This window comes from Poromitra crassiceps (assembly GCF_964638095.1).
Source record: "Poromitra crassiceps genome assembly, chromosome: 1".
NCBI classification, from domain to species: Eukaryota; Metazoa; Chordata; class Actinopteri; order Beryciformes; family Melamphaidae; genus Poromitra; species Poromitra crassiceps.
Genome location: NC_139623.1, coordinates 70,930,282 through 70,954,621, shown reverse-complemented (window position 1 = coordinate 70,954,621; position 24,340 = coordinate 70,930,282). Strand labels below are relative to the sequence as shown.

Genomic DNA, 24,340 nt, shown 5'->3' with positions numbered 1-24,340 from the left:
ACTACTAATGTCATCTAATAATCAATGCTGATACTGTATGCTAGACTCTAGCATACAGTATCAGCATTGATACTACAGAGGTTCTCAAATGTTTTTCAGCCAAGGACCCCTTACAAGATAGAAAATATACCGAGGACCCCCTCATTCTGATTTGTGATTTTGGGCTAAGCTTAATTGTGCTTGACTTTTAATTTAATAGGTTTGTTATTAGAATGTAATCCATGAACCATTTTAGATTTGAAGCATAAACTATTTTCCTTGAACTATGAAGATTTTGCAAAAAAAAAATATTTTTTTTAATACATTACATTTACATTACGTCATTTAGCAGACGCTTTTGTTTTGTTTGTTTGTTTTGTTTTGCGACTTACAATATCACAATTTGTCAACAGTACAGACACAATCAATGACAGCCAAGATATTTTGATAGACTAGCACCATGTAGGAAGTAGTTTGAGAAGGAATAAGTAACATGTAGCATTTTTTTTTATTTTTTTTAAACAAAAACAATTTTCTTTTCTTTTTTAACCTGAAAACTTTTCGCGGACCCCCTGGCAAAGTGCCACGGACCCCCATTTGAGAACCACTGTGCTAGAGAAGTGAGGATAATAAAGTACATTCTTTGAATTCCTTAGTTTTAGCTATGCCGTGTTCTAAGCAGACCGGATGGCATCCAGCAGATAATAGAACATTCATCCATAAGAGACTTGAGACTTAACTTGGACTTGTGACCAAAGACTTGATACTTGACTTGGACTTGTGACCAAAGACTTGAGACTTGACTTGGACTTGTGACCAAAGACTTGAGACTTGACTTGGACTTGTGACCAAAGACTTGAGACTTGACTTGGACTTGTGGCCAAAGACTTGAGACTTGATTTGGACTTGCAAAATATGACTTACTTGTGAGCATCTCTGTTGTACAGTATGAAAAACAACTTTCACAGGCTTGAAAGCTGCCTATTCCATCACATCACAATAAACATGAAAGCCTTAACTTAGTTTGTCAAAGTGTTTCTGTTTTATCATTAGTAATTCATTGTGGCCAAGTGGATCCAAGTTTGAAGTGTTTTCACATCAGTGGGAGCATTACGTTCTGTTCCACTTGAGTGCCTTTTAAACATGGACTCTGGATCATGTCAGGCTACAGAGAACAGGATATTTTCAGGTTTTGCCTTTCTAAACATGAGGGGTCTTTGTTAAGAAACAACTGGATATGAGCCGTTTTTTCTGCCAGTGGGCGGGGGGGGGGGGGGGGGCAGCGCGGTAGCATGTATCAAACACAAGAAATGTGATAGGAAACAGCTTTAGCTATGAGGCAGTCAAAATAGTGGTCGCACCGTCGTCAATCACTGTGGGTGATTTATTTTACAAGTGGCAACTAGTCATATCTGACTAGTTTTAAATGTATTTCTCCCCACAAAAGTTTGATAGCCTATGTTTCCTAAATAAATGTTTTGAATCCATTTATTTCTCTATAGTCCATTCTTTATAGCCTCTATAGTCATAGTCGATCTTATTTATTCCAGTGTTGTCATTAAGAGGCCGATTTCGCAGCAAGAATATTTAATTGGTCGGCACGTCGTTCTCGGTAAAGGACGCTTTCGTTATTGAAACAGACAACATGCATGCATGCTCCTACTGTAGCCTATCTATCTGCATTTGCAGAAACTCATGAACCCATATCTTCTGGACATTGCCTTGATGAAAAAACAACGTAGCGTTAGCTAAAAGTAATAAGTGCGACAACTTGAATCTCCCACAAACGTTAGGCTTTTTCTGACATGGGAGCAAGCAAGCAGCGCAGCAGCATCCCTCCTGATGCACTGGACCTGGCTGCCTGCAACTGCAGTCAAGCCAGCCCTCACCTCGGAAAGCACGGTCATTCTAGCCCCCACTTAACAAATCAAGCCGTTTTTGCAGCACTTGAGGAAACCGTGAGTTTGCTCGTTGATATAAGCGATTGCCCGAACGATTCATTAATTAATAAACTAGCAAACGTGAAGTGAGTCACGAAGAGCCACACCTGCCCACTACGGATATGCGGATAATGACCTGCCACTGTTAAACATGAGCCACGATTGCGTGGAAGCGGATCTTATACCGGTGGTCGAGGTAGATAAGATACGGAGTCGCGGGAGTGCGCATAGGCCGGCTAATTGTTGTTTAACATGCAGGCCAACCGGCTAGGTGCAGGTTATAATACGGATTCCACTGCATGTTAAGAAGTGGCTTTAGTATCAATTACCTGACAGCCACAGTACCATTTTACATTTGACAAATTATGTCAGGAAAGAGTAATTCTGAGCTTTGCAGTAATGTTACTAATATTGCATGCACTCCACATCTTAATAATGTCTTAATCTTAATCATATCTATGTCTTAATCACAGTATCATCACAATTGCATTACATTTCCGTAAGAATTGAATAAGAATGAGCGATACAGAATAAAAGAAACACACACGACTAAAGTAAGCATAGAAATGATACAACATAGCCAGAAAATCATTTTGAGGTTTGCGTTTTAATTATCTGGGCTATGCAAATTATACAACTTTGACATCAAAACAGTCACTGGATCCACCTCAGTAAGGTACAAGGAGCCCAAGCATCTGCGTGACTGCAACCGAGATGCTGAGGCAAAGTAGCAAAGATGGTGTGTCTCTGGTGCCCTGTGAGGAGATGGCAAATTGTCAGCTAGCCTGCGTTATATCCACCCCCAACATCATGTTTCACCAGGAAATACATCTCTTTAAGAAGAAGAATCTCTTCAAGGATCTTTAGGAAGTATTGGAATTATGTGCAAATTCTGTTCAATGTTACCGTGTTGATGATGAAGCGCAGCACGATATAGTTGGTGTCTGTGGCCCCTGGAGCCTCGGCCTCAATGGTCAGGGTGACATCGCTGCCGGGTGTGATGCTCAGAGGCACGGTGAGGGTCACCGTACTGTTGGCACTGCCTTCAGTCGCCAGGAGCAAACTGGTAGGGAAGGTCGATGCAAAACCTTGGTCATTGGTAGCCCGGATGGTGAAGTTTCCCCCCGTCCCGCTGGTCATCACAGAGAAGGGCACAGAAAATGGCGTTCCTGGTGCTAAGACACTATCTGAATCAGCCTAAAATACAGAAGGAATTAGGAAAGAGTTAGTGTTTGTAGCACGTTTTAGTGTTTGTAGTGTGACAGCATGTTTTAGTGTTTGTAGTGTGACCAGTGGGCAAGCCCACCCCCTTCCCTCTGAGGATGCGGAAGTGAATTGAAAAGTTGTAGTTCTTCGAATGGCCACTAGGCGTCGGGGGCAGTAGGCATTCCCCCCATGTTAAAATGCCCGACTTTGTAACATGAATAAACATCTTTCCAGTTAGGGGCGAAACACGGTTTTGGTCTATATAGCTAATTTCACCTTTTCATAACAACTGTAGGGGGGTAAATTTTTATATAACTCACCCGTTTGGAGTAAAATAGATGATAGAAAAGGAGGTGATTGACAGATCGCCTGTCCAGTGATCACGCAGCTTGCCGATCACGGACCAATAGCAGGTGGAGCTGCAGCTCTGGCAAACTCCCATCTCACGTGAGGTGCTGAAGCACTCAACCCATTCCCTCCCACTCTGCTGACGAAAAATCAAGATGGTGACACACACCGTTTGAACTCCGTCAGGAAAACTAAATTTAATGGGATAGATACCTCCATATTATTTATGTCTTATGAGTGTGACACAGCACATTTTATTGTTTGTAGTGTGATACAGCACGTTTTAGTGTTTGTAGTGTGACAAAGCACATTTTAGTGTTTGTAGTGTGACATAGCACGGTTTAGTGTTTGTAGTGTGACACAGCACATTTTAGTGTTTGTAGTGTGACACAGCACGTTTTAGTGTTTGTAGTGTGATACAGCACCTTTTAGTGTTTGTAGTGTGACATAGCACGTTTTAGTGTTTGTAGTGTGACACAGCACATTTTAGTGTTTGTAGTGTGACACAGCACGTTTTAGTGTTTGTAGTGTGATACAGCACGTTTTAGTGTTTGTAGTGTGACACAGCACGTTTTAGTGTTTGTAGTGTGATACAGCACGTTTTAGTGTGACACAGCACGTTTTAGTGTTTGTAGTGTGACACAGCACGTTTTAGTGTGACACAGCACGTTTTAGTGTTTGTAGTGTGACAGCATGTTTTAGTGTTTGTAGTGTGATACAGCACGTTTTAGTGTTTGTAGTGTGACAGAGCACGTTTTAGTGTTTGTAGTGTGACAGAGCACGTTTTAGTGTTTGTAGTGTGACACAGCACATTTTAGTGTTTGTAGTGTGACAGCACGTTTTAGTGTTTGTAGTGTGACAGAGCACATTTTAGTGTTTGTAGTGTGACAGAGCACGTTTTAGTGTTTGTAGTGTGACAGCACGTTTTAGTGTTTGTAGTGTGACACAGCACGTTTTAGTGTTTGTAGTGTGACAGCACGTTTTAGTGTTTGTAGTGTGACATAGCACGTTTTAGTGTTTGTAGTGTGACACAGCATGTTTTAGTGTTTGTAGTGTGACAGAGCACGTTTTAGTGTTTGTAGTGTGACAGAGCACGTTTTAGTGTTTGTAGTGTGACACAGCACGTTTTAGTGTTTGTAGTGTGACACAGCACATTTTAGTCAATATCCCTTCAGCGATGGTCTTGGGTGCGTACTCACAGTAATAGTCAGGTTGGAGGCTCTGAAGTTGGTGGGTGTCTGTCTCTGGAAGCTGACTGTTGAAGCTCTGGAGCTGCTGTTGTCCTGCCCCTTCACACACACCACAAACGCCACTGACGGGACCCTGTCGACCCGGACTAAGAAGTCTCCGCCCCCCTGTGACTCCACTCTGCCGTTAACCTCGCCTGAGCCCGACGACTCCACCAGAGTCACTTCTGTCACTGTGGCAGAGTCACTCCCCGTCACCGACACCAACAAGGTGCCATTAACACCTTCAAAAGATCATATTGGTTGGTATAGACCCTTTCACTGGGGCCATTTTGTGTCGAAAAGGTAGGCTAAACACAGGTGCAAGCAAAACACTAATGAGGGTTTCCAACTTCCAATCATGGAAGTTGGAAACCCTCATTAGTGTTTTGCTTGCACCTGTGTTTACCCTGCCTTTTCGACACAAAATGGCCCCCGTGAAAAGGGTCTATTCATGTCAAGTTGTGTGTTTCTTCTCTTTGAAATAAAACCAGTATGATAACGTATCGATCGACATCCAACATGGTATCGCTGCCATATCATCATAGTCACATCTTAACAGTCCCTTTACCTGCTCTGGGACGCGTCTCTAGAAAATCAAATCCTGTAAACGGTCCCTGGGATGCTTCCACAAAGTGAAATAGGAAGTCAATGGCACTTTGTCCTGCAAATAAAAAGTAATGAGGAAATAGTCAATCAAAAAAGTTACATGTAGGCTACATTACCTGTGTTCATTTTCTGATCTGAATAAATAACCATGAAGGTATCTATTCAAATTCAGAAGTATTATTAGGGGTCCAAGCACGAAGTGCGTGGATCCCTATTGTATCTGTTCCGTTTATTAGGGGTCCAAGCACGAAGTGCGTGGATCCCTATTGTATCTGTTCCGTTTATTAGGGGTCCACGCACGAAGTGCGTGGATCCCTATTGTATCTGTTCTGATTATTTTTTTATTCTTCTTCTCCGGTAAAACTGTATGTACAGCAGAAACTGTAATGCTCAGCGTAGCCAGACTGGGCACATAGATTGTAAATGTGCCTCACTACTCAGAAACAAAAAATTATCCATATCGGCCAGATGGTGGCGCTATAACACACCATTTCGCGTTATGGTCCATATCTTCTGAACCGTGAGGTGTAGAATCAAACTTCCACTTCGGCTGTATTCCCTGGATCAATACGCATCTATCCATATAGGGCACGCCCATTTAAGTCTGCTAGATTTTCCGCCATCTTGGACTTTCTCAATAACCTATTTTTGCTATCTCCTCCCAGGCCATTTGCCTGAATGAGCCCAAACTTTTTCTGTGGCATCTCTGGACTTACCTGACCTAAAGTTATGGAATTAATTTAGATACGTGAAACCGTTTTGAAATGATAAATGTTTAAACTTTTGATGACACATGCCCTGACACTAAACACACACAAACACACACACACACACACACACACACACACACACACAAACAAACAAACAAACAAACAAACAAACAAACAAACAAACACAAACACAAACACACACACACACACACACACATATACTAAAATGGCCACCACGGCTGTACTTCATTTCCCAGAGTGCTTCACTCCACACACAGGTGTCATACACACATACGCACGCACGCATGCACACACACGCACACACACACACATGCACATACACACGCACACACACACACACACACACACACACACACAAAACACACACACACACACACACAGCCCCTGGTGCAAGAGATGAGCCAGGGAATGGGATTACTCTCACAAAAAACTACACTTCCCAAGATGCAGCAGCAAAATGGCCGCTCATTACCAGACGAAAGAATAACAAAGTTAAAAATGTTAAATTTATGTTTAAAACGCAACTAAAATGTGGACATGAATGTACCATGTTAATGTTAATGTTTGAACTTGAAGTGATTGGTTGCGCCTTTACTGATCTGTAGATATCCACCGTGCCAATGGTGCCCTGTTGAATCTAAACTCTGAAGCTGAATTGGTGAGTTATTGTTTGTGTGTTTGCATCCCCCCCCCCCCCACACACATTATTGAAGTAACTTGTCCAACACTGACACACACACACACACACACATATACTAAAATGGCCACCACTGGTGTACTTCATCTCCCAGAGTGCCTCACTCACTCACTTGTGGATTGTGGGAAGATGGGTGGAGCTATGGGTATAAAAATTTGAAATGTATTCCTATCTTGCGTGTTTAATTAAAGCCAACTAAGATGTTAAGAGTTTTGGCCTTAAAGGGACACTCCACCGAAAAACAATGCTGATTTATTTTGCACATCTCACACATCCGAAAACAGTTTTGCAGGCATTCATTTAGTTTGACACTTATTGAGTTGATTTGTGAAAGGTATAGTTTGGTTTATTTGAAGTGTGGTACTATGCGGTACTTGTAATGTCTAAACTTTTAATGCCACCTGCTGTGACACCCCCCTCCTTCCCACACACACACACACACACACACACGTGTGAGCCACCTAATTGACTCAGGGCTTGGAGACTCGGACTCAAATTCCCATAATCCATCACTCCCTGGGTGGCTATTCACATGCAACCACCACCATTCTGAATGAAGGACGCCACTTCGAAAAAGTAAGTCTACTGTCTTTTTTTGCACCCTATGCCACAGTAGTGACATTAGATAAAACATACAATATCATGCAAAAACAAAATTCCACCTACTGAACCTTGGCCTTGAATCTTTGAATTTGAATTACATACTCCAGATTTTCTAAAGTCAACCTATATGCAAATAGTGTCATGTCAATGTGAAGTTATAAAAGCTAAACATACTACTTCCTATGACTAATTTGTCTGTTTATGCCATGCTCTTCCACAGATCAACATCACTTGCAAAGTAATCAAACTGGTAAAACCCACAACTGAAGCAACAACCTGAGCCGGCACCACCATGAATACAACAACCTTCCTCCTCAGTGACGCAACTGGAACCATTGACCTAGCTGTGTGGGGGTACTGTAAACCTGACCAACCTATCCATACATGCATACAAACCAATACATATCTGACAACCACCCCAACCACAACATCAACACCCACCACTGCACTTGAATCATACACAGAACCACCACCACCCACCACTCAAAGCATCTATGGTGAAGTCTCTTCTGCCACCATCACAAACAAGTACTTCTGTTTTTGGCACCCATCACTACTGTAAACTTTGACTCACTCACATACAAATGTCACAAATGCAATCAACGCCATAAAACAGAAACCGCAAAACACATATCCAATTCTCTCTGTCCATCAATAACCAGGAAACATCATACACCATCCCACTCGCACTTATCACACCACTGCTTACAAAATCACCAACTCAAATGACTACAGACAAAATGGAAGAAGCTATCCTCATGCTCAATCACATCTGAGTTGACATAATAGACAAATCATAGCCCTGACTCAGACTTGACTCCAAGACTCGACAGTCCCTCCACACAGTCCAGAAACCCCGACTCAGCCCCACACAAGGACAAAATGGATTGATATATTTCTTTTTACTTTAAGTTTTTCATTTCATAAAAACTATTATTTGCAATAAAAACTTATTGTTTGAATCATATATCTGCCTCCTTTGCTGTCTTTTGTCCCAGTTTTTTATGCATTATATCCTAACTCCTTTAGTCAACCTTGAGCTTACACTTTTATTGCCAACTTGTAGATGTCCACTGTGCCCAAGCTTACCCTTTTAAAACATCTGAATAACAGACAAGTAACTTGTTAACTGATAACCTATTAAGCCACTAACAGTTTGACTTAAAGGGTGATTTACACAACCTGAATATTAATCTTGTTATACCTATACAGAGACACTATGAATGTACCATGTGGAGTATCTAGTAACAGTTAGGATTTTACATTAATTTCATGACAAATGGTTCAAATTCTGGCCTTGTGCTTATGCAGACCAGATTTATGACTACCACCACTACTACAAAAGCATTGGCTTTTCATTGTGACAACCAATTACTTAGATCACCATTCAGGAACAGTTTGTTTAATCCTTTCCTCACTGAGCACATCTATAACCATGATCAGAAGTGTACAGTAGAAGCAGCACACTATCTTCATCCAATGGACTCGGAACACCACAAAAGCAACACCTCAGTAAGCTGTCCACTCATGGCTAACACATCTAAGCTTATCAGGAAGCTAGGATTTGAAATTAGAAAAAGTCCATTACTCTTTGACAGCCACCATTTGGCTTACCACCACCACTGCTACTTACTACATATTACTTACTACAAACTTGGTACACTTGTGCACATATCAACTCTGACTAAATGTGCAATTCAGTGTCTATATTAATATTATCTGACATATAACCCCCAAGTCACCAGAAGCTTGGACCCCGCATCGCCGCTTGCGGCTATATTTATTATTGTTATTGTTATTGTTATGAAACTGAAACAAGCCTGTGAACATTGACTTTTAGTATTGTACTATTTTAGTTTTCTGTCCTTATCTGTTTTGTGTTTTTGCTTTTTGTTTTTGTCTTTATTTTGTTCTGTTTTATATGGTTCGTTTTTAAAGTTTTGGTACTGTTTTAACCTTTCTCTTGAACTTTTGCTTTAATAGTAAAGGCAGGGACAGGGGTTGCAAATTAGCCTCGGCTAGAAACCTGTATGCATGACATCTGTTTTGTAGGTCATATGAAATAATGTTCAATGCATTTGTCCCTGTTCAATAAACGAATAAATAAAATATTAATAATAATAATAATAATAATAATAATAATAATAATAATTGCAATGATAAAGGTAATAATAATAATATTTTTTTTTTTTTTTTTTTTTTTTATTGTTATTATTATTATTAGGGGCTGGGCAGCTCTGCTGCCGATCTCGTTTATTTGCCAATATTCTCCTTCCGAGGAAATCCAACTTCCCATGCATGAAAATAAACGAAACTGTACATAGGTCCAGTCCCATGCCAAACTTCCTCAACGGGGATTGGGAGTCAATAGTCCTGATGGTGTTGCTACAACAAATAACCTGTTCTCAATCACCATCACACAATCAGCGCATCCTAAGGGAACTAAGGCTTCTCTCCACAGTGACTATCTGTGATGTCCAGTAGACCCAGGAAACATCCTCCATATACTGTAACCTGAACCTACTACCTGAACTCACCCTGGACTGGTGATGTCATTTGTGCATGGATGACATCACTGGCCCACAACTTAACTCAAATCAACTCTCAATATCCGTCAAACTAAATGAATGTCTGCAAAACTGCTTACAGTTTTCGGATATGTGTGAGATTATGTGCAAACTAAATCAGCAATGTTTTTCAGTGAAGTTCTCCTTTAACACATTGACTGCCAGCCCTTTTTTCAATGCTGTAGGTAGGTTGTGCCAGGTTTTTTTTTGAGGATTCTGGCTCATTTTACAAGAGCCGAGGATTCTTTTCTGTTAAGACTTCGTGAACACCAATCATCTAAAAATAACTAATAGAATGTGTGCTTTCTCTGTCTAAAAGAGTTAGTTTGTAGAGTTAGTAGTTATGTAAGCATTAGCAGTTGAATACAGCATGGTTTCAGCGTCAGAAAAATTATTCAGAGATAAACGGCTTTTTGTGAAATTCGATAGAACAGTCACTTTAACCATTCATTTTTGGCATCAGTAAGAGTCAGACATCTAAACAATAGTTTTGAACAGTAATTTCCTCCATAACAGCAGGAAACCCCCCTCTGCTTCCAACTCCTCCCTCCGTGTGTGTTCTCCTCCTGCCTCCCTGGCTCTCCAGCGGGCGTGTCACAACGAAGTTGCTGCTGCCTGGCTGCTGCCTGTTTGAGCGGCCGCTGTTTGAGGAAGTCTGGGTGGACTCGCTCGTTTCGTGGAGTTTTGGTTGAGAGCTTTGATGCGATTCTGGTCATATTTATGCTGCGTGTTTCAAAGTGTGCATCCAATCTATTCTTGGAACCCCCCACCGTTGCCACCGCTGTGCATCAGCGCTGTTGTGATCGACACATTATGGACTGTACTGTATCATGAGAAATAGGAATGAACATATCATGATTTAACAGGCTCTCTTCTGTGGCTAAGAAACCTCTTTTGAGAGGAGACAAATGGCTTTTGTGGTTGCCCCAGGACGTTTCACACCTCTCAGAGCCTCAAAGGATTCCGGCCATTGTTTTATCTCTAAGGGTAATCAAGCCATAAAACCCCCCTTTCCCTTGCCTCAACTTACAGAATGGGGTGAGCCCACTCAAATAACACAGTGGGCTGGGCATAGCCCAACACACCAAAGACCAGTGTTTGGAATAACGCCGTGTTATTTTTTCAGTAACGGGGTAATCTAACTAATTACTGTTTCCGTCGTTACAACGCCGTTATCGTTACTGAACGCTAAATGCGGTGCGTTACTATGAAATGATTGAGTAAACTACCCGTAGCCTACACTAGTGTTGTCAAGTGAGGAGACCGGGTGGGTTATAACGAGATAAACGATTATGATTGGCTAAGGCAGAGTCATGTGTTTCATGGTAGCCAATCGGAGCCAGTGTTACACACGAGCCAGGAGTCAGGACACGGGCGACACACACACACAGACACACCAAACAGATTCGAGGAAGCAGCAGAAATGGCGAGTCCGGAGTAGAGAGCTGCGCGGGGCTGAAATTTCGGCCCGAGCCCTCCCCGGCCCGTGACATGCAGACCCGTGCCCGATCCAGCCCGTTGCGAGGCCCGAAGCCAATATTACGATATAATGACACATCTCTCTCCCTCTCTGTTCCGCGTGCTGCGTCGCCGCGCGGCCGTCCTGCGCAGCCTCTCTGTCTGTCTCTCTGACTCTCTCTCTCTCTGTGTTCGGGAGCTGTCCGCTCGCTGTACATGGACGGACAGGGTCTGTGTGTGGCTATGGGAGTGTCTGTGCACCTCTCCTCCTCTTTGTCTCACTGCTCCGCTGTGTAAAATCAAGCGAGTACGCTAATACAACATTATTTAATTAAATTATTGAAACGGCCCGACCCCGGACCTATTAATTAAAAATAAATAAAAAACAAGCCCGGCCTCGGCCCGTTTTGGTCGGCGTGAGGGTACCCTCAGGTTTGCAGCAATCCATGAAAATTTGGCATTTTCAAGGTGGAGATAACGCAAATAGTTACTTTCCCTGGTAACTAGTTACTTTTATTATAGAGTAATTCAGTTACTAACTCAGTTACTTTTTGGAACAAGTAGTGAGTAACTATAACTAATTACTTTTTAAAAGTAACGTTCCCAACACTGCCAAAGACACATGACAGGCCAATGAGAACCCTTCGTGATTTCTACCTTGCAGTAACAAAACTGGTGAAAAACAGTTTTAACTTTGAGTCTACAGTAAGCTTTTGATCCCGTCAGACCTTGATGCGGAAAGGACTGGAGGAGCCAGGCGGCTCCCCTCCCCCGCTCTCTGTACCCTCTCTGGAACAAAGGAGACCAGGGCCTCAGGAGGAACCAGGCCTCACTCAGGAAACGCCTACCAAAGGCCAGCCGTAAGTCCCACGAGAAATAGCATGCATAACTGAGATAGCTCTACTTAATCTCAGTTTTAATTTAAGTCGGTTTAGCGTTATAAGTCGCAGGGAAAAACCTCCTTACGCTTCCAGACTTGCCACAGCCTGGCACAACGCCAGCTGTAGATCAAGCTTCCAGATGTGCCACAGCCTGGCACAACGCCAGCTGTTGATCAAGCTTCCAGGCAAGACCGCCTAACCAACGGCTGAAGAAAAGACACACCGTGGCCCCAGTCGCAGAACCAACAGCCGACGAAAGACGCCCAAGACAGACCGTGGCTTGCAACCAGCCACAAAGAAGGACCACAGAGCACAGCACGACCCTCGACTCAACGAGCAGAGAGACTGCACGTCAACCCCCGGCATCATCTGCACCCCCAGCAGACGTCCGCTGCCCGCTTTTCCAGGCCAGGGTGAACCGCGCTGCAGGCCATCGCTCCCACAACCCAAAGCCATCCTCCCTACTGCGCGTAGGACAACTCTCCCCAACCAACAGGATCCCGCTCCACAGAGTGGAACACACGTGAGAGTTCATTCATGGTTTAATGGTTCTGGGCAGTTAGGGTTAAAATGCATTACCATGTATGTGTTGATTACAGTATCCTGTATGTTGATGTACCATGTTTGCACACTGTTGAATGATATAGACGCCTGAAGGTGAGCGCTAAGTTCAGAAGAACTTGGCGGCCATCAGCGGGCCACTCTCCTCTCTCCCTCTCCCTCTCACCCTCCCCCACTCTCTCGGCCTCCCAGCTGAGCCCGTTCAACCGGGAGGGCTAAGCTTGGAACGGTCTAGAGATGTTCAGAATGTCCACCCGCAAAAATACAGTTGAGCTGAATTAGAGAGTTTGATCAGTCACTCACACCGAGTGATCCAGGCTAAACAGTCCCTTCCTCAAATTTGGCAAACCACCATTTTGAAACGGAGGCGGTCTTAACACGATCAGCCCGCCCCTCAGCCAATCCTGGGGTGACATAAGACACTCCGCCCTCTCCTCCCTCCTTCTCTCTCTCACACACACACACACACACACACAAGTACTAATTAACACACACACACACACATTCAAGCCTGCTTCGGACCGGCAGACGGAAATCATCGCACACACACACCCACACACACATACACACAGTGATATAATGCTGATTCATATTAGTTATTAGCGATAGATGTGGTAGAGTATTAGTCATAAAAGTAAATGTGATGAACTGATATTTTAATCATTATGTTAATGTCAATTGATATTGTGATTTATTAAATCTTTTTATTACATAATGCTATGAATCTTGGTGGTTATTCATGAGGTATTTTATCTGTGGAAATCTGTGACAGAAGCTTACGAACTTTGACCTTCAATTAACTGTACAATGTACACTATATCATTATGAGACTGATATGACAATTTGGTTTGGTGTCTAAACAAGTCATAACTTGACTTTTAGACAGGTCTGTAGCCTTAACTACAGTGGTGCCCCGAATCTTACAGAGAATGCAATATTTTCTGTCAAATCTAATAAATGTATGAATATTAATAATTCATAATGATTAATAATCATATTTCATAACCAAACCAGCTCCTGCGAGCACAACATAAATGGTGCCCCGTGTGAGGCTTCTAATATCAGTATGTCCACAGATATGATATGCATGAATAATAAAAATTCATAAATTTTTGAAAAATCAAAGTTTAATTTTTTTTCCAAAATCAGGTTTTCTATAACGCTTTGCCAAGCAAATCACATGCGTCAGAAGACACTAAAGGAACTCTAATCATAAAATATGGAATCTTCCCATAATCTTAACACAAGTTAGGATTTGTATTGAATATTTCTGAGCAAAACAGTCCCAAAGACAACAGCTCAGTTTAAAATCCTTGATTCCATTTTTATGTTAGAAACCACAGTTAAACTGTTTCCCACTGTGCCTTCAACCTAAATTATGAGAGATAGAGATGTTCCATCTATCAGAGAGTGATTTTTAACAGAGTGTAAATAGACAGCGCTGCGCATTTTTAAGTGGAACCTTTGATGCTAATTTGAAAGCCACACTGGCAAAGGGTGGGGGGAAGTCAGGCTGCCCCCCCCCCCACATTAGCACTCAAAAACATTCACCCTGGCTCTCAACAGCCAGAGACAAAGTGTAAACAAAGCCCTGTGACCACCAGTCACAGTGAATTTGCATGCGAAAGACAGGCAGACACCTGCACCTGATGACACTGACAGCAGACACCAGCCGAGTGACAGCTGACAGATGTCAAACTAACTGCATGCAATTGGCAGCTAACTCACAGAGAGACTGTCACATTTGGGCCAGTCTTTAATTAGGATTAGAACTGTGGGCACCGACGGCATTGATGCCATAGCAACACGGTGAGTGCACACACCTTTTGCTTAAAATTGACAGCAGTAAAACAGCTGCTTGACTCATCGCGATGAGCCCGCGCTGCCACAAGATGGTCAGCGCTGAAGCATTCTTTAAGACGGCCGCCACCGACTGGCAAGCGGTAGCCGCCTCTCTCATCTGCCCGCCTACAGGAGGAGCAGATGAATTTAGCATTGTAATGCTAACACTAGCGGTCCTAATAATTCCATTGGGAATTATTTTCTTTCTGCAAAATCGCAGATTCCAGGTGCAGGACGCTGCGCATCAGCGGCAGACCACTGTCTACCAGACGCAGATAGGCAGACTGCGCAACAGCTGTCAAGCTACGCTGCAGGCCAATCTGGGCCTGCATCGACAAGCCCAGGTCTGCCAAACAGAATTAGCCCGACTGCGTACCGAAGTTTCCCGGCTGCAACAGAGCCAAAAGGGCATGCAGACCGGATCCACGGCGGCCCTCGGACCCAGAACGGTCCCCCTCTCGGGTCGCACTGCTCCACCAACCACCCGAGCAGTGATCGCACGGCTAAACGCGAGAACGGCCAAGCAGCAAGAGCACCAGAAGGCCGTAAGGGCCATAGCCCCGCCGGCACCGGAGGCTGACACGCCTCCTAGGGCTAGACCAACCCCCGACTCGAATCAGACCCCCGCACACCACTTAGCGCCCGCGCTGGCAAGCAGCCGCGCTGCTAGACATCGCGACACCACACCGCGAAAGGGGGGAGACCGCTCTCACAACGAGCAAACTGATTCAGGCTATTCAGCCCAGCAGTCGTCATCCGATTCCGAGCTCGACGTTCATGCTCCTGACATACCAGTCAGTCATTCATCCGAGCAACCTACGTATAGACTCAGACGTTATTCACGCTTTCATCCAGCTCTGACTTCCACCTCAGAGCACAAACCGCTGACAGTCAAACGACGTGACAGCGCCACTTCCGGTTATGACAAAACGATCCACACTGCAACCCCCTGCAGGGAGGAACGTGTGTCTTACCGACTTTCCATTTATCACGCCCGTGGCGAGTCGATCGACTACCGCCCTGTGCATTATAAACCGTCATTTGCTCAGGCCACCAACGGGTGCGCTGATAGGTCTTTTTCACAAGAGGCTATCCAGCCTCACTCACTTTCTAGCTCCTGTCCACCAAGGAAACAGGAAGCCAGCTCTTCCACCCCTCCCCCCGAAAGGGGGGACCCCCGGAATGATGACATTAGTCGCGCTTTGGTGCCCGATCGGGCAAACGGCCACTCCTTCTTGCAGCCTCCACTGCCAAAACAGAGTGATTCAGAACTCTCTCTCCGAGAAGCAGAGTCACGCTATCACTTACTGGAGTCAATAGCCAACGACATCGACTTGTTCGATCCCGCCAGTCACGAGGTACACTTGACCGATTATCTCAACGAAGTCGAACGTGGTTCGCAGGCTCTGCCACACGCCTCGCCGCGAGAGAAAGCACAACTGATATGGAGCACGAGCTCAAAGCATGTGCGTGCGTTTATCCAAACGCAACCTTCCCATATCAGAGATGACTTTGACAAGCTTCGCGAAGCCTTGGACGAAGAATATATCTCTACTCAGTGGCCAGCGGCGGGGAGGAACGCGGCCTTACACGTCAAACAGAATTACCAGGAACATCCTCAGGATTACTTTAGGCGGTTGAAGAGAATTTATAATCAAGGTAGAAATGGCCCGGATCAAGGAGACGTGCCACGTCTCAAGGAACTTTTCCTAGACGGTCTGCATGACTCGGTGCGCCCATCCGTAGCCCTAGACGCACGTTGGTATGACCGAAGCATGCACACGGTCCTCAAAACCGCCTCAATAGCGTGGGAGGTGGAAACCGAAGCAAAAAGCAGAAATGGCCAGTTTCAACCCACCAACCGCGTGTGTGTGGACCCAGAGACGGTACCACACACACGCTCACCACGCAGGCCAGACCACCCGGTTCTGCAGAACCGAGCCAAGGGGGGTAGCTGCTGCCCAAAGAGACATCACAGTCGTGCCACAGGGCGCGAACGGCGTGAGTCTCCTCAGCGCACTACGCCCTCCACCCAATTAGACATCCGAACGGGCGCCAGACGCCTGACGGGCAGGGTCGGCATTCAAGACACCAGAGGATGTCATTCCCACCAGAGGAAATGACATCAAACTCGGTGAAGGGCGGGTGACTGGCTGCAGCCATCCTGTCACCCCTGACAGTCACCTGTCACTCGGCTCTCACCCTTATCTCTATGTAGGCTAGAGGCAGTCCACATCAAAATAGGACAGAGCTTGGCACATAGCTACATAAACACGGAGACTCATGCACAAACACTGCTGGAATGCAGCACACATTCAAAATCACACCCTGTCACCCTCTCTCTCCTTCTCTCCTCCTGCCCTTCCCTGTTTACCCTGGTGATTTTGAAATGATGTTGTGTATGTGACCTTGAGGTTGTATTATCTATATGGTAATGAGTCTAGGTATGGTTAGGAGTCTGCCCAGAACCAAGCCTGAACCGATGATGAACTATGAACTGCCTAGACAGAATATGACACTTTGATCCCACAGAACAGATGGACATGGTGACCAAAAGTTACCACAAAACTGACTGTACAGCCCTTCATCCTCGCCCGCGGACCGCAGGTCGACAGCAGTCCACAGACGAGGAGGGGGGATGTTGTGATCGACACATTATGGACTGTACTGTATCATGAGAAATAGGAATGAACATATCATGATTTAACAGGCTCTCTTCTGTGGCTAAGAAACCTCTTTTGAGAGGAGACAAATGGCTTTTGTGGTTGCCCCAGGACGTTTCACACCTCTCAGAGCCTCAAAGGATTCCGGCCATTGTTTTATCTCTAAGGGTAATCAAGCCATAACATAGCCCAACACACCAAAGACACATGACAGGCCAATGAGAACCCTTCGTGATTTCTACCTTGCAGTAACAAAACTGGTGAAAAACAGTTTTAACTTTGAGTCTACAGTAAGCTTTTGATCCCGTCAGACCTTGATGCGGAAAGGACTGGAGGAGCCAGGCGGCTCCCCTCCCCCGCTCTCTGTACCCTCTCTGGAACAAAGGAGACCAGGGCCTCAGGAGGAACCAGGCCTCACTCAGAAAACGCCTACCAAAGGCCAGCCGTAAGTCCCACGAGAAATAGCATGCATAACTGAGATAGCTCTACTTAATCTCAGTTTTAATTTAAGTCGGTTTAGCGTTATAAGTCGCAGGGAAAAACCTCCTTACGCTTCCAGACTTGCCACAGCCTGGCACAACGCCAGCTGTAGATCAAGCTTCCAGACGTGCCACAGCCTGGCACAACGCCAGCTGTTGATCAAGCTTCCAGGCAAGACCGCCTAACCAACGGCTGAAGAAAAGACACACCGTGGCCCCAGTCGCAGAACCAACAGCCGACGAAAGACGCCCAAGACAGACCGTGGCTTGCAACCAGCCACAAAGAAGGACCACAGAGCACAGCACGACCCTCGACTCAACGAGCAGAGAGACTGCACGTCAACCCCCGGCATCATCTGCACCCCCAGCAGACGTCCGCTGCCCGCTTTTCCAGGCCAGGGTGAACCGCGCTGCAGGCCATCGCTCCCACAACCCAAAGCCATCCTCCCTACTGCGCGTAGGACAACTCTCCCCAACCAACAGGATCCCGCTCCACAGAGTGGAACACACGTGAGAGTTCATTCATGGTTTAATGGTTCTGGGCAGTTAGGGTTAAAATGCATTACCATGTATGTGTTGATTACAGTATCCTGTATGTTGATGTACCATGTTTGCACACTGTTGAATGATATAGACGCCTGAAGGTGAGCGCTAAGTTCAGAAGAACTTGGCGGCCATCAGCGGGCCACTCTCCTCTCTCCCTCTCCCTCTCACCCTCCCCCACTCTCTCGGCCTCCCAGCTGAGCCCGTTCAACCGGGAGGGCTAAGCTTGGAACGGTCTGGAGGTGTTCAGAATGTCTACCCGCAAGAATACAGTTAAGCTGAATTAGAGAGTTTGATTAGTCACTCACACAGAGTGATCCAGGCTAGGCAGGCAGAGTGATCCCTTCCTAAATTCGGCAGAACCGCCATTTTGGAAAGGAGGCGGTTCCAGACCGCCCCCCCAGCCACCTCTGTCTGACCAGGCCAATCCTTCCTCAATTTTGGCAAAACCGCCATTTTGAAACGGAGGCGGTCTTAACACGATCAGCCCGCCCCTCAGCCAATCCTGGGGTGACATAAGACACTCCGCCCTCTCCTCCCTCCTCCTCTCTCTCACACACACACACACACACACACACACACACAAGTACTAATTAACACACACACACACACATTCAAGCCTGCTTCGGACCGGCAGACTTAAATCACTGCACACACACACACACACAGGCACACACACACACAGTTGATATAATGCTTATTCATATTAGTTATTAGCGATAGATGTGGTAGAGTATTAGTCATAAAAGTAAATGTGATGAACTGATATTTTAATCTTTATGTTAATGTCAATTGATATTGTGATTTATTAAATCTTTTTATTACATAATGCTATGAATCTTGGTGGTTATTCATGAGGTATTTTATCTGTGGAAATCTGTGACAGAAGCTTACGAACTTTGACCTTCAATTAACTGTACAATGTACACTATATCATTATGAGACTGATATGACAATTTGGTTTGGTGTCTAAACAAGTCATAACTTGACTTTTAGACAGGTCTGTAGCCTTAACTACAGTGGTGCCCCGAATCTTACAGAGAATGCAATATTTTCTGTCAAATCTAATAAATTTATGAATATTAATAATTCATAATTATTAATAATCATATTTCATAACCAAACCAGCTCCTGCGAGCACAACAGCGCGAAAGTGAAAGCGTTTTCGCCATCAATTTTACAGTATGAGAACGGCTTCGTCACGCTTTTCCCTCCAGTTTTGGGTCGCCTCTTTCTACTGTGGAGAGACATGTCGACACTCAGTGGGTCGGTAAAATAGATTATACACATTCAATACCTCCAATTCTGGTGTAGGAGACGTAAAAGGGGTTGATCGATGTCCCACCGTCAAAAAAAAAAAATGTTTATGTAAGCCGAGATATCTCGTCCTTGGCACTCAACGGTTGGATTATGTAAGCCGAGATATCTCGTCCTTGGCACTCAACGTGTTAATACACACACATAAACACAATGAGTTAAATCTTCTGAAAGGCCAAACTCGATGTTTCTGTATTAAATGATCCGTCTCACCTATGACCTTCAGATTGTAGGGATCCGTTGACACCATTCTCATTTCCCATAGTCCCACTTGTTTGTTGAGCCGCAGAGTTCGGAAGTTCCCCACCGACTGGGAGGAGGTGATCAATGATCCGGTCCCATCAGTGCTTTTCTGAGACTCGCCTATCAACAAAGCCAAGGGAAGAAATAAAACATGTAGTAAACAGTTAACAGACGAGGACACATTCATCAAAGTTAACACTTTCAGTGCCACGGCCCTTGGGCAAAAGGTTGCTTGCTGTGCCACATAGGCCGCAATGCATTTTAAAACAGTCATATAATTTTTTTAATAATTACTATGTAAACACTGAACACGCACAAATAACGATGAGACTCTCTTCTATCACCTGCAAAAAAAAGTTTATTGATCCCATTTTCCGTTCTTTAGTTATGAGCCGGAGAAGATAGCCTGATTGAACGAAAAACATACCTTTTTTTCTACGAGCTGAGATAACGAGCCTTTTGTGAAATTAAACATTTCAAGCACATCTCTGACTCTGAAGCTAATTTTCTGATGTCTGGGTCTGTCTGGGTGAAGTGTATGCTGCTCTGCTGCTCTCCGTGCTCCCCCCCCCCCCCCCCCCCCTCAACTGCACACGCCTCCTGGGTGTGTCTTATGTGTCTGGTGGCTCTCAGTCTCTGCTGAGTTTGCTGCGCACACACAGTGAATGGTGCGCGATATTCAGCTTTTTGGTTCCGCGTGTGTTTGTCACGGGCTGGCATGCTTCCAGTTCGGAATAATAATGCTGATTATGTGAATGTGCTGTTTGCAGCGTACATGAAGGTGCTCAGTTGTGACAGCGGATGCTGCTGCTCTGGGCACAGCTGGCGTTGTGCTCGTTGTGCTTCTGCACGTCGATGCATACGGACGGATGCGATGCGATTTCCTCCTTTTTCCCAGTGACTATTTCTGTGTGTTTGGCTCCTTTTTCTCTGATCAGGAGAGTGCTGTCGCCACCTAATGGGTTTGTAAAATAGGTTATCGACCTCCAATAGCTACAATATTGTTAGAGGCGACGTAAGAAGCTTAGATCGACACCCCCCCGTCAAAAAAACAATTTGGAGTTATGACGCCATTTGGCGTCGCTGGCACTGTACGGTAAATTTCTAATGACGCCATATGGCGTCGCTGGCACTGAACGTGTTAATGTTGTCACATATTGATAGTGACAGGATTAATGTTCAAATCAGTCTATGCAAATTAAAGCTGCTATAGTGTAACACGTTTCAAAATCTATATTTTGTTATATTATTTGACATATATATGTATAATTACTGTAAACAAACTGTCAAATGATTGCCTGTATATCACTGCTATTGTTATCTGACAATGAACACCGCATTTCCCATAAACCACTTTGCTTCCTGGCACGACAGGAATGTTTGCTTCTTCAGTCAAAGGTTTTCTCATTTGCCTTACTTTTTTGATATCTTTTTTCCGGCCATCCCCCCAGTTCCCCTCCCTGCCGAACAGGCGCCCCCGACCAACCAGAGGAGGCACTAGTGCAGCGACCAGGACACATACCCTTAACCCATTGATACCTCATGCAGCATTTGTGTGTAAATGAGGGATATACACGCAAATGCTGCATCAGGTATCAATGGGTTAATCCGCCTTCCCACCCACAGACATGGCCAATTGTGCCTGTATAGATGTAGATGCCCGACTGGAGCTGCCCAGCCGGAGGTAACACAGGGACTCGAACCTGCAACCCTCGTGTTGGAAGGCAGGGAATCTATGACTACACTAGCCAGATTCCCTCTAATTTGCTTTACTGAAGATAACCTCTGAAAGACATTTTTAGACATAAAGCAATGGTTCCCAACCTTTTTTGTCTTATGTACCCCTTGAGCTGTTTTGCCATGCCAATAGTACCCCCTCACTCAAGCGTGTTCTTTGTGCTGCAAAGAAACCACTGTGGCTGCGGTGGATCCGAGGACATACGAGTAGCCTAAATCCATACAAAATATATTTGTCAATGAACTCCGGTGTTTGAGATTGGCCTCTTTTTTCCTTTTGTCACCAGGCTCCCCTAAACCTGAATCCAGAGAGACAGCAACTGGACGTTTGAGCCATTTATCCATGGTTGCTACTAGCTAGTTGATTTGCACACAATTTTGACATGCGTGAACGTCACTTGAAATGACTTGGAGAATTTTTTTTTTTATCATTTTGGAAATAAATTGTAATCCCCAATCTTTCCAAGAACTGTATAACCAGCGGTGCCTCAGGAGGTCCCTGAAGATCATCAAAGACACAAACCATCCCCACAACAGCCTGTTCTCCCTGCTACCCTCAGGGAGGAGATACAGGGTTCCAAAAGCACGCACAAATCGCTTGAGGAACAGTTTCTTCCCGCAGGCCACGAGACTCCTTAACATACACAAATAGTGTAGTAGTCGTACCGCACCGTACTGCAGCTGCTACCATTATGTATGCCTAATGTTTAATTGTATGTTTAATAAGGTACATGCTATTTGCACCTGTATGTCAAATACGTCAAATTTAAAATGTCTGAACACGTCTAACGTATGCACAATGCCTAATGTTAATTGTATGTTTAATAAGGTACATGCTATTTGCACCTGCATGTCAAATACGTCGAATTTAAAATGTCTGAACACGTCTAACGTATGCACATGACATGTGCACCTATGTGCAATGAATATGCCACTGACTTGTCTTATCGCTATTCTGCCTTATTGCCTATTGCTGCTTAGTATTGCTTATTGATGCCTATTTCTTATTGCCTATTGCTCATTGCTTGTTGCCTATTTGTACTATGTCGTAAACGGAGTCCACAGCACAAGAATTTCACACGTGATACTTGTACCATGGAGTGACAATAAAAATCTTGAATCTTGAATCTTGAGTACCCCCTGCAAGCTGCTCAAGTACCCCTAAGGGTACCCGTACCCCTGGTTTGGAATCACTGCCATAAAGCATTCCAACAGATGTCCGACACACAATCCGACACAATGTAAAATGCTTCTGATCGTCTTGTTTATTTACAGTAATTATACTAATGATTTATTGGTGTTAAAATACCTTAGGCTACATAAACCCTTAAAGTATCACCTGAAGGGTTGATGAGCGTGAAGGTGAGGGAACTGCCTGTGATGTAAACGGTAAGATTTCCTACTGACTCATCCACTAAGAAGGTGAAATTATCTGCCTTTCCTGGGCTCCTAGCCACCTGCAGAAGAGTCACCTGGGAGGATGAACGAAACAGATGACATAATTGGATTCTTGGTTTGAATTTCTAGTCGTGGCAATGAAATGCTTTTGATATTACCAGGGAGGAGCTGGAGGTCTCTGTGATGATGCTGGTGGCCACAGGCAGCTCAGTCTTGGTCACTTCTATAGCCAGTCCTCCTGAAGCCTGGGCCAGGTCCCTGTACAGCTGGGCGTCGGACCTCGACATCTGGTTACGTTGTTGGCCATGATCGCGCCGTCTCCGCCGACGGCGCCCCGAGATATTAGTTAGCATGAAGTTCACCTGAACAGAGACAGGTGGATTTTTTTTTTTTTTTGCCTTCTCAACTCCAGAAATCTTACACTAAAGGATTTATAGTCTGCCCTCCAAATCAATGGCCAGAAACCTTGACTTGAATTTGGAGAGCCAGTAAAGATGAAAGTTTCTGCTTTTGCCATCTGGGTTAATATGTCATAATTAAAGCCCCACTCAGTAAGTTTTCCACTGCGCCCTCTGCGTGCATTAGTATCGATAATGATATCGCCGTTCAAAGTCAACAAAACACAGCGCCAGAAGCTCTATGTACATGTTGTGACATCGGGTACTCACCACGTGATGAAATAATAATCCATAGTTCCGTGAAACATCATTTTCGTAGCAAATCCGAATCGAGTTACTTCCTCGTTTTCATGAACACAGCGCTTCCGCTGTACAGCGCATGCGCGCATGGTTTTCTTTTTTCTTTTTTCTTGCTACGGGACGTGACAGACAAACTGCTTAGTCCCAGTGCTGGCCAATGGAGGGCGGTGTGGGATAAATAAAGACGAGGGTCTCCCTATTAAAAGTCAATCTACCATGTCCTGTGACTAAAAAGCAGTTATATTTCAGTAAAAAATGTCAAAAATCTTACTGATTGGGGCTTTAAATAAAATTAATTTTAATTTAATTTAATTTAATTTAATTTAATTTAATTTAATTTAATTTAATTTAATTTAATTTATTTACTAGGCTACACTAGCGACTAGGGGCCGTAGCTAGGGATAGGAAGGTCGTAGACAGTCGGGGTCCGAGGGGTGGGTAGGGGGATGTGGCTGGTAGGGGGCAGGTGCGGACTGCACCATCGGTAGTGGTGGGCCGTTTCACGGTGGCCTGGCCTGGCCTGCAAAAATAATAAGCAGCGCAGTCAGGCCACTCACTGAACAGCAGGCCAGGCAGGCCAGTATGTATAAGGTCGCTTTCACATTATAAGCTGG

General features: G+C 44.6%; 1 protein-coding gene across 1 annotated transcript in view; it reads right to left on the bottom strand.

The window, feature by feature from the left end:
* Positions 1–2,534: 2,534 nt before the first annotated feature.
* Positions 2,535–24,340, bottom strand: part of LOC310786752 (von Willebrand factor A domain-containing protein 7-like) — a 74,768-nt gene continuing 52,962 nt past the window's right edge. Inside the window, exons 10-16 of the mRNA XM_083648028.1 lie at positions 23,187–23,390; positions 22,970–23,102; positions 19,864–20,013; positions 5,271–5,363; positions 4,673–4,944; positions 2,826–3,116; positions 2,535–2,674 (exon numbers count right to left, since the gene is read on the bottom strand). Of these exons, the coding sequence (XP_083504154.1) occupies positions 2,588–2,674; positions 2,826–3,116; positions 4,673–4,944; positions 5,271–5,363; positions 19,864–20,013; positions 22,970–23,102; positions 23,187–23,390 (1,230 nt within the window). The 3' untranslated portion in view covers positions 2,535–2,587. The remainder of the gene's footprint in view (positions 2,675–2,825; positions 3,117–4,672; positions 4,945–5,270; positions 5,364–19,863; positions 20,014–22,969; positions 23,103–23,186; positions 23,391–24,340) is intronic.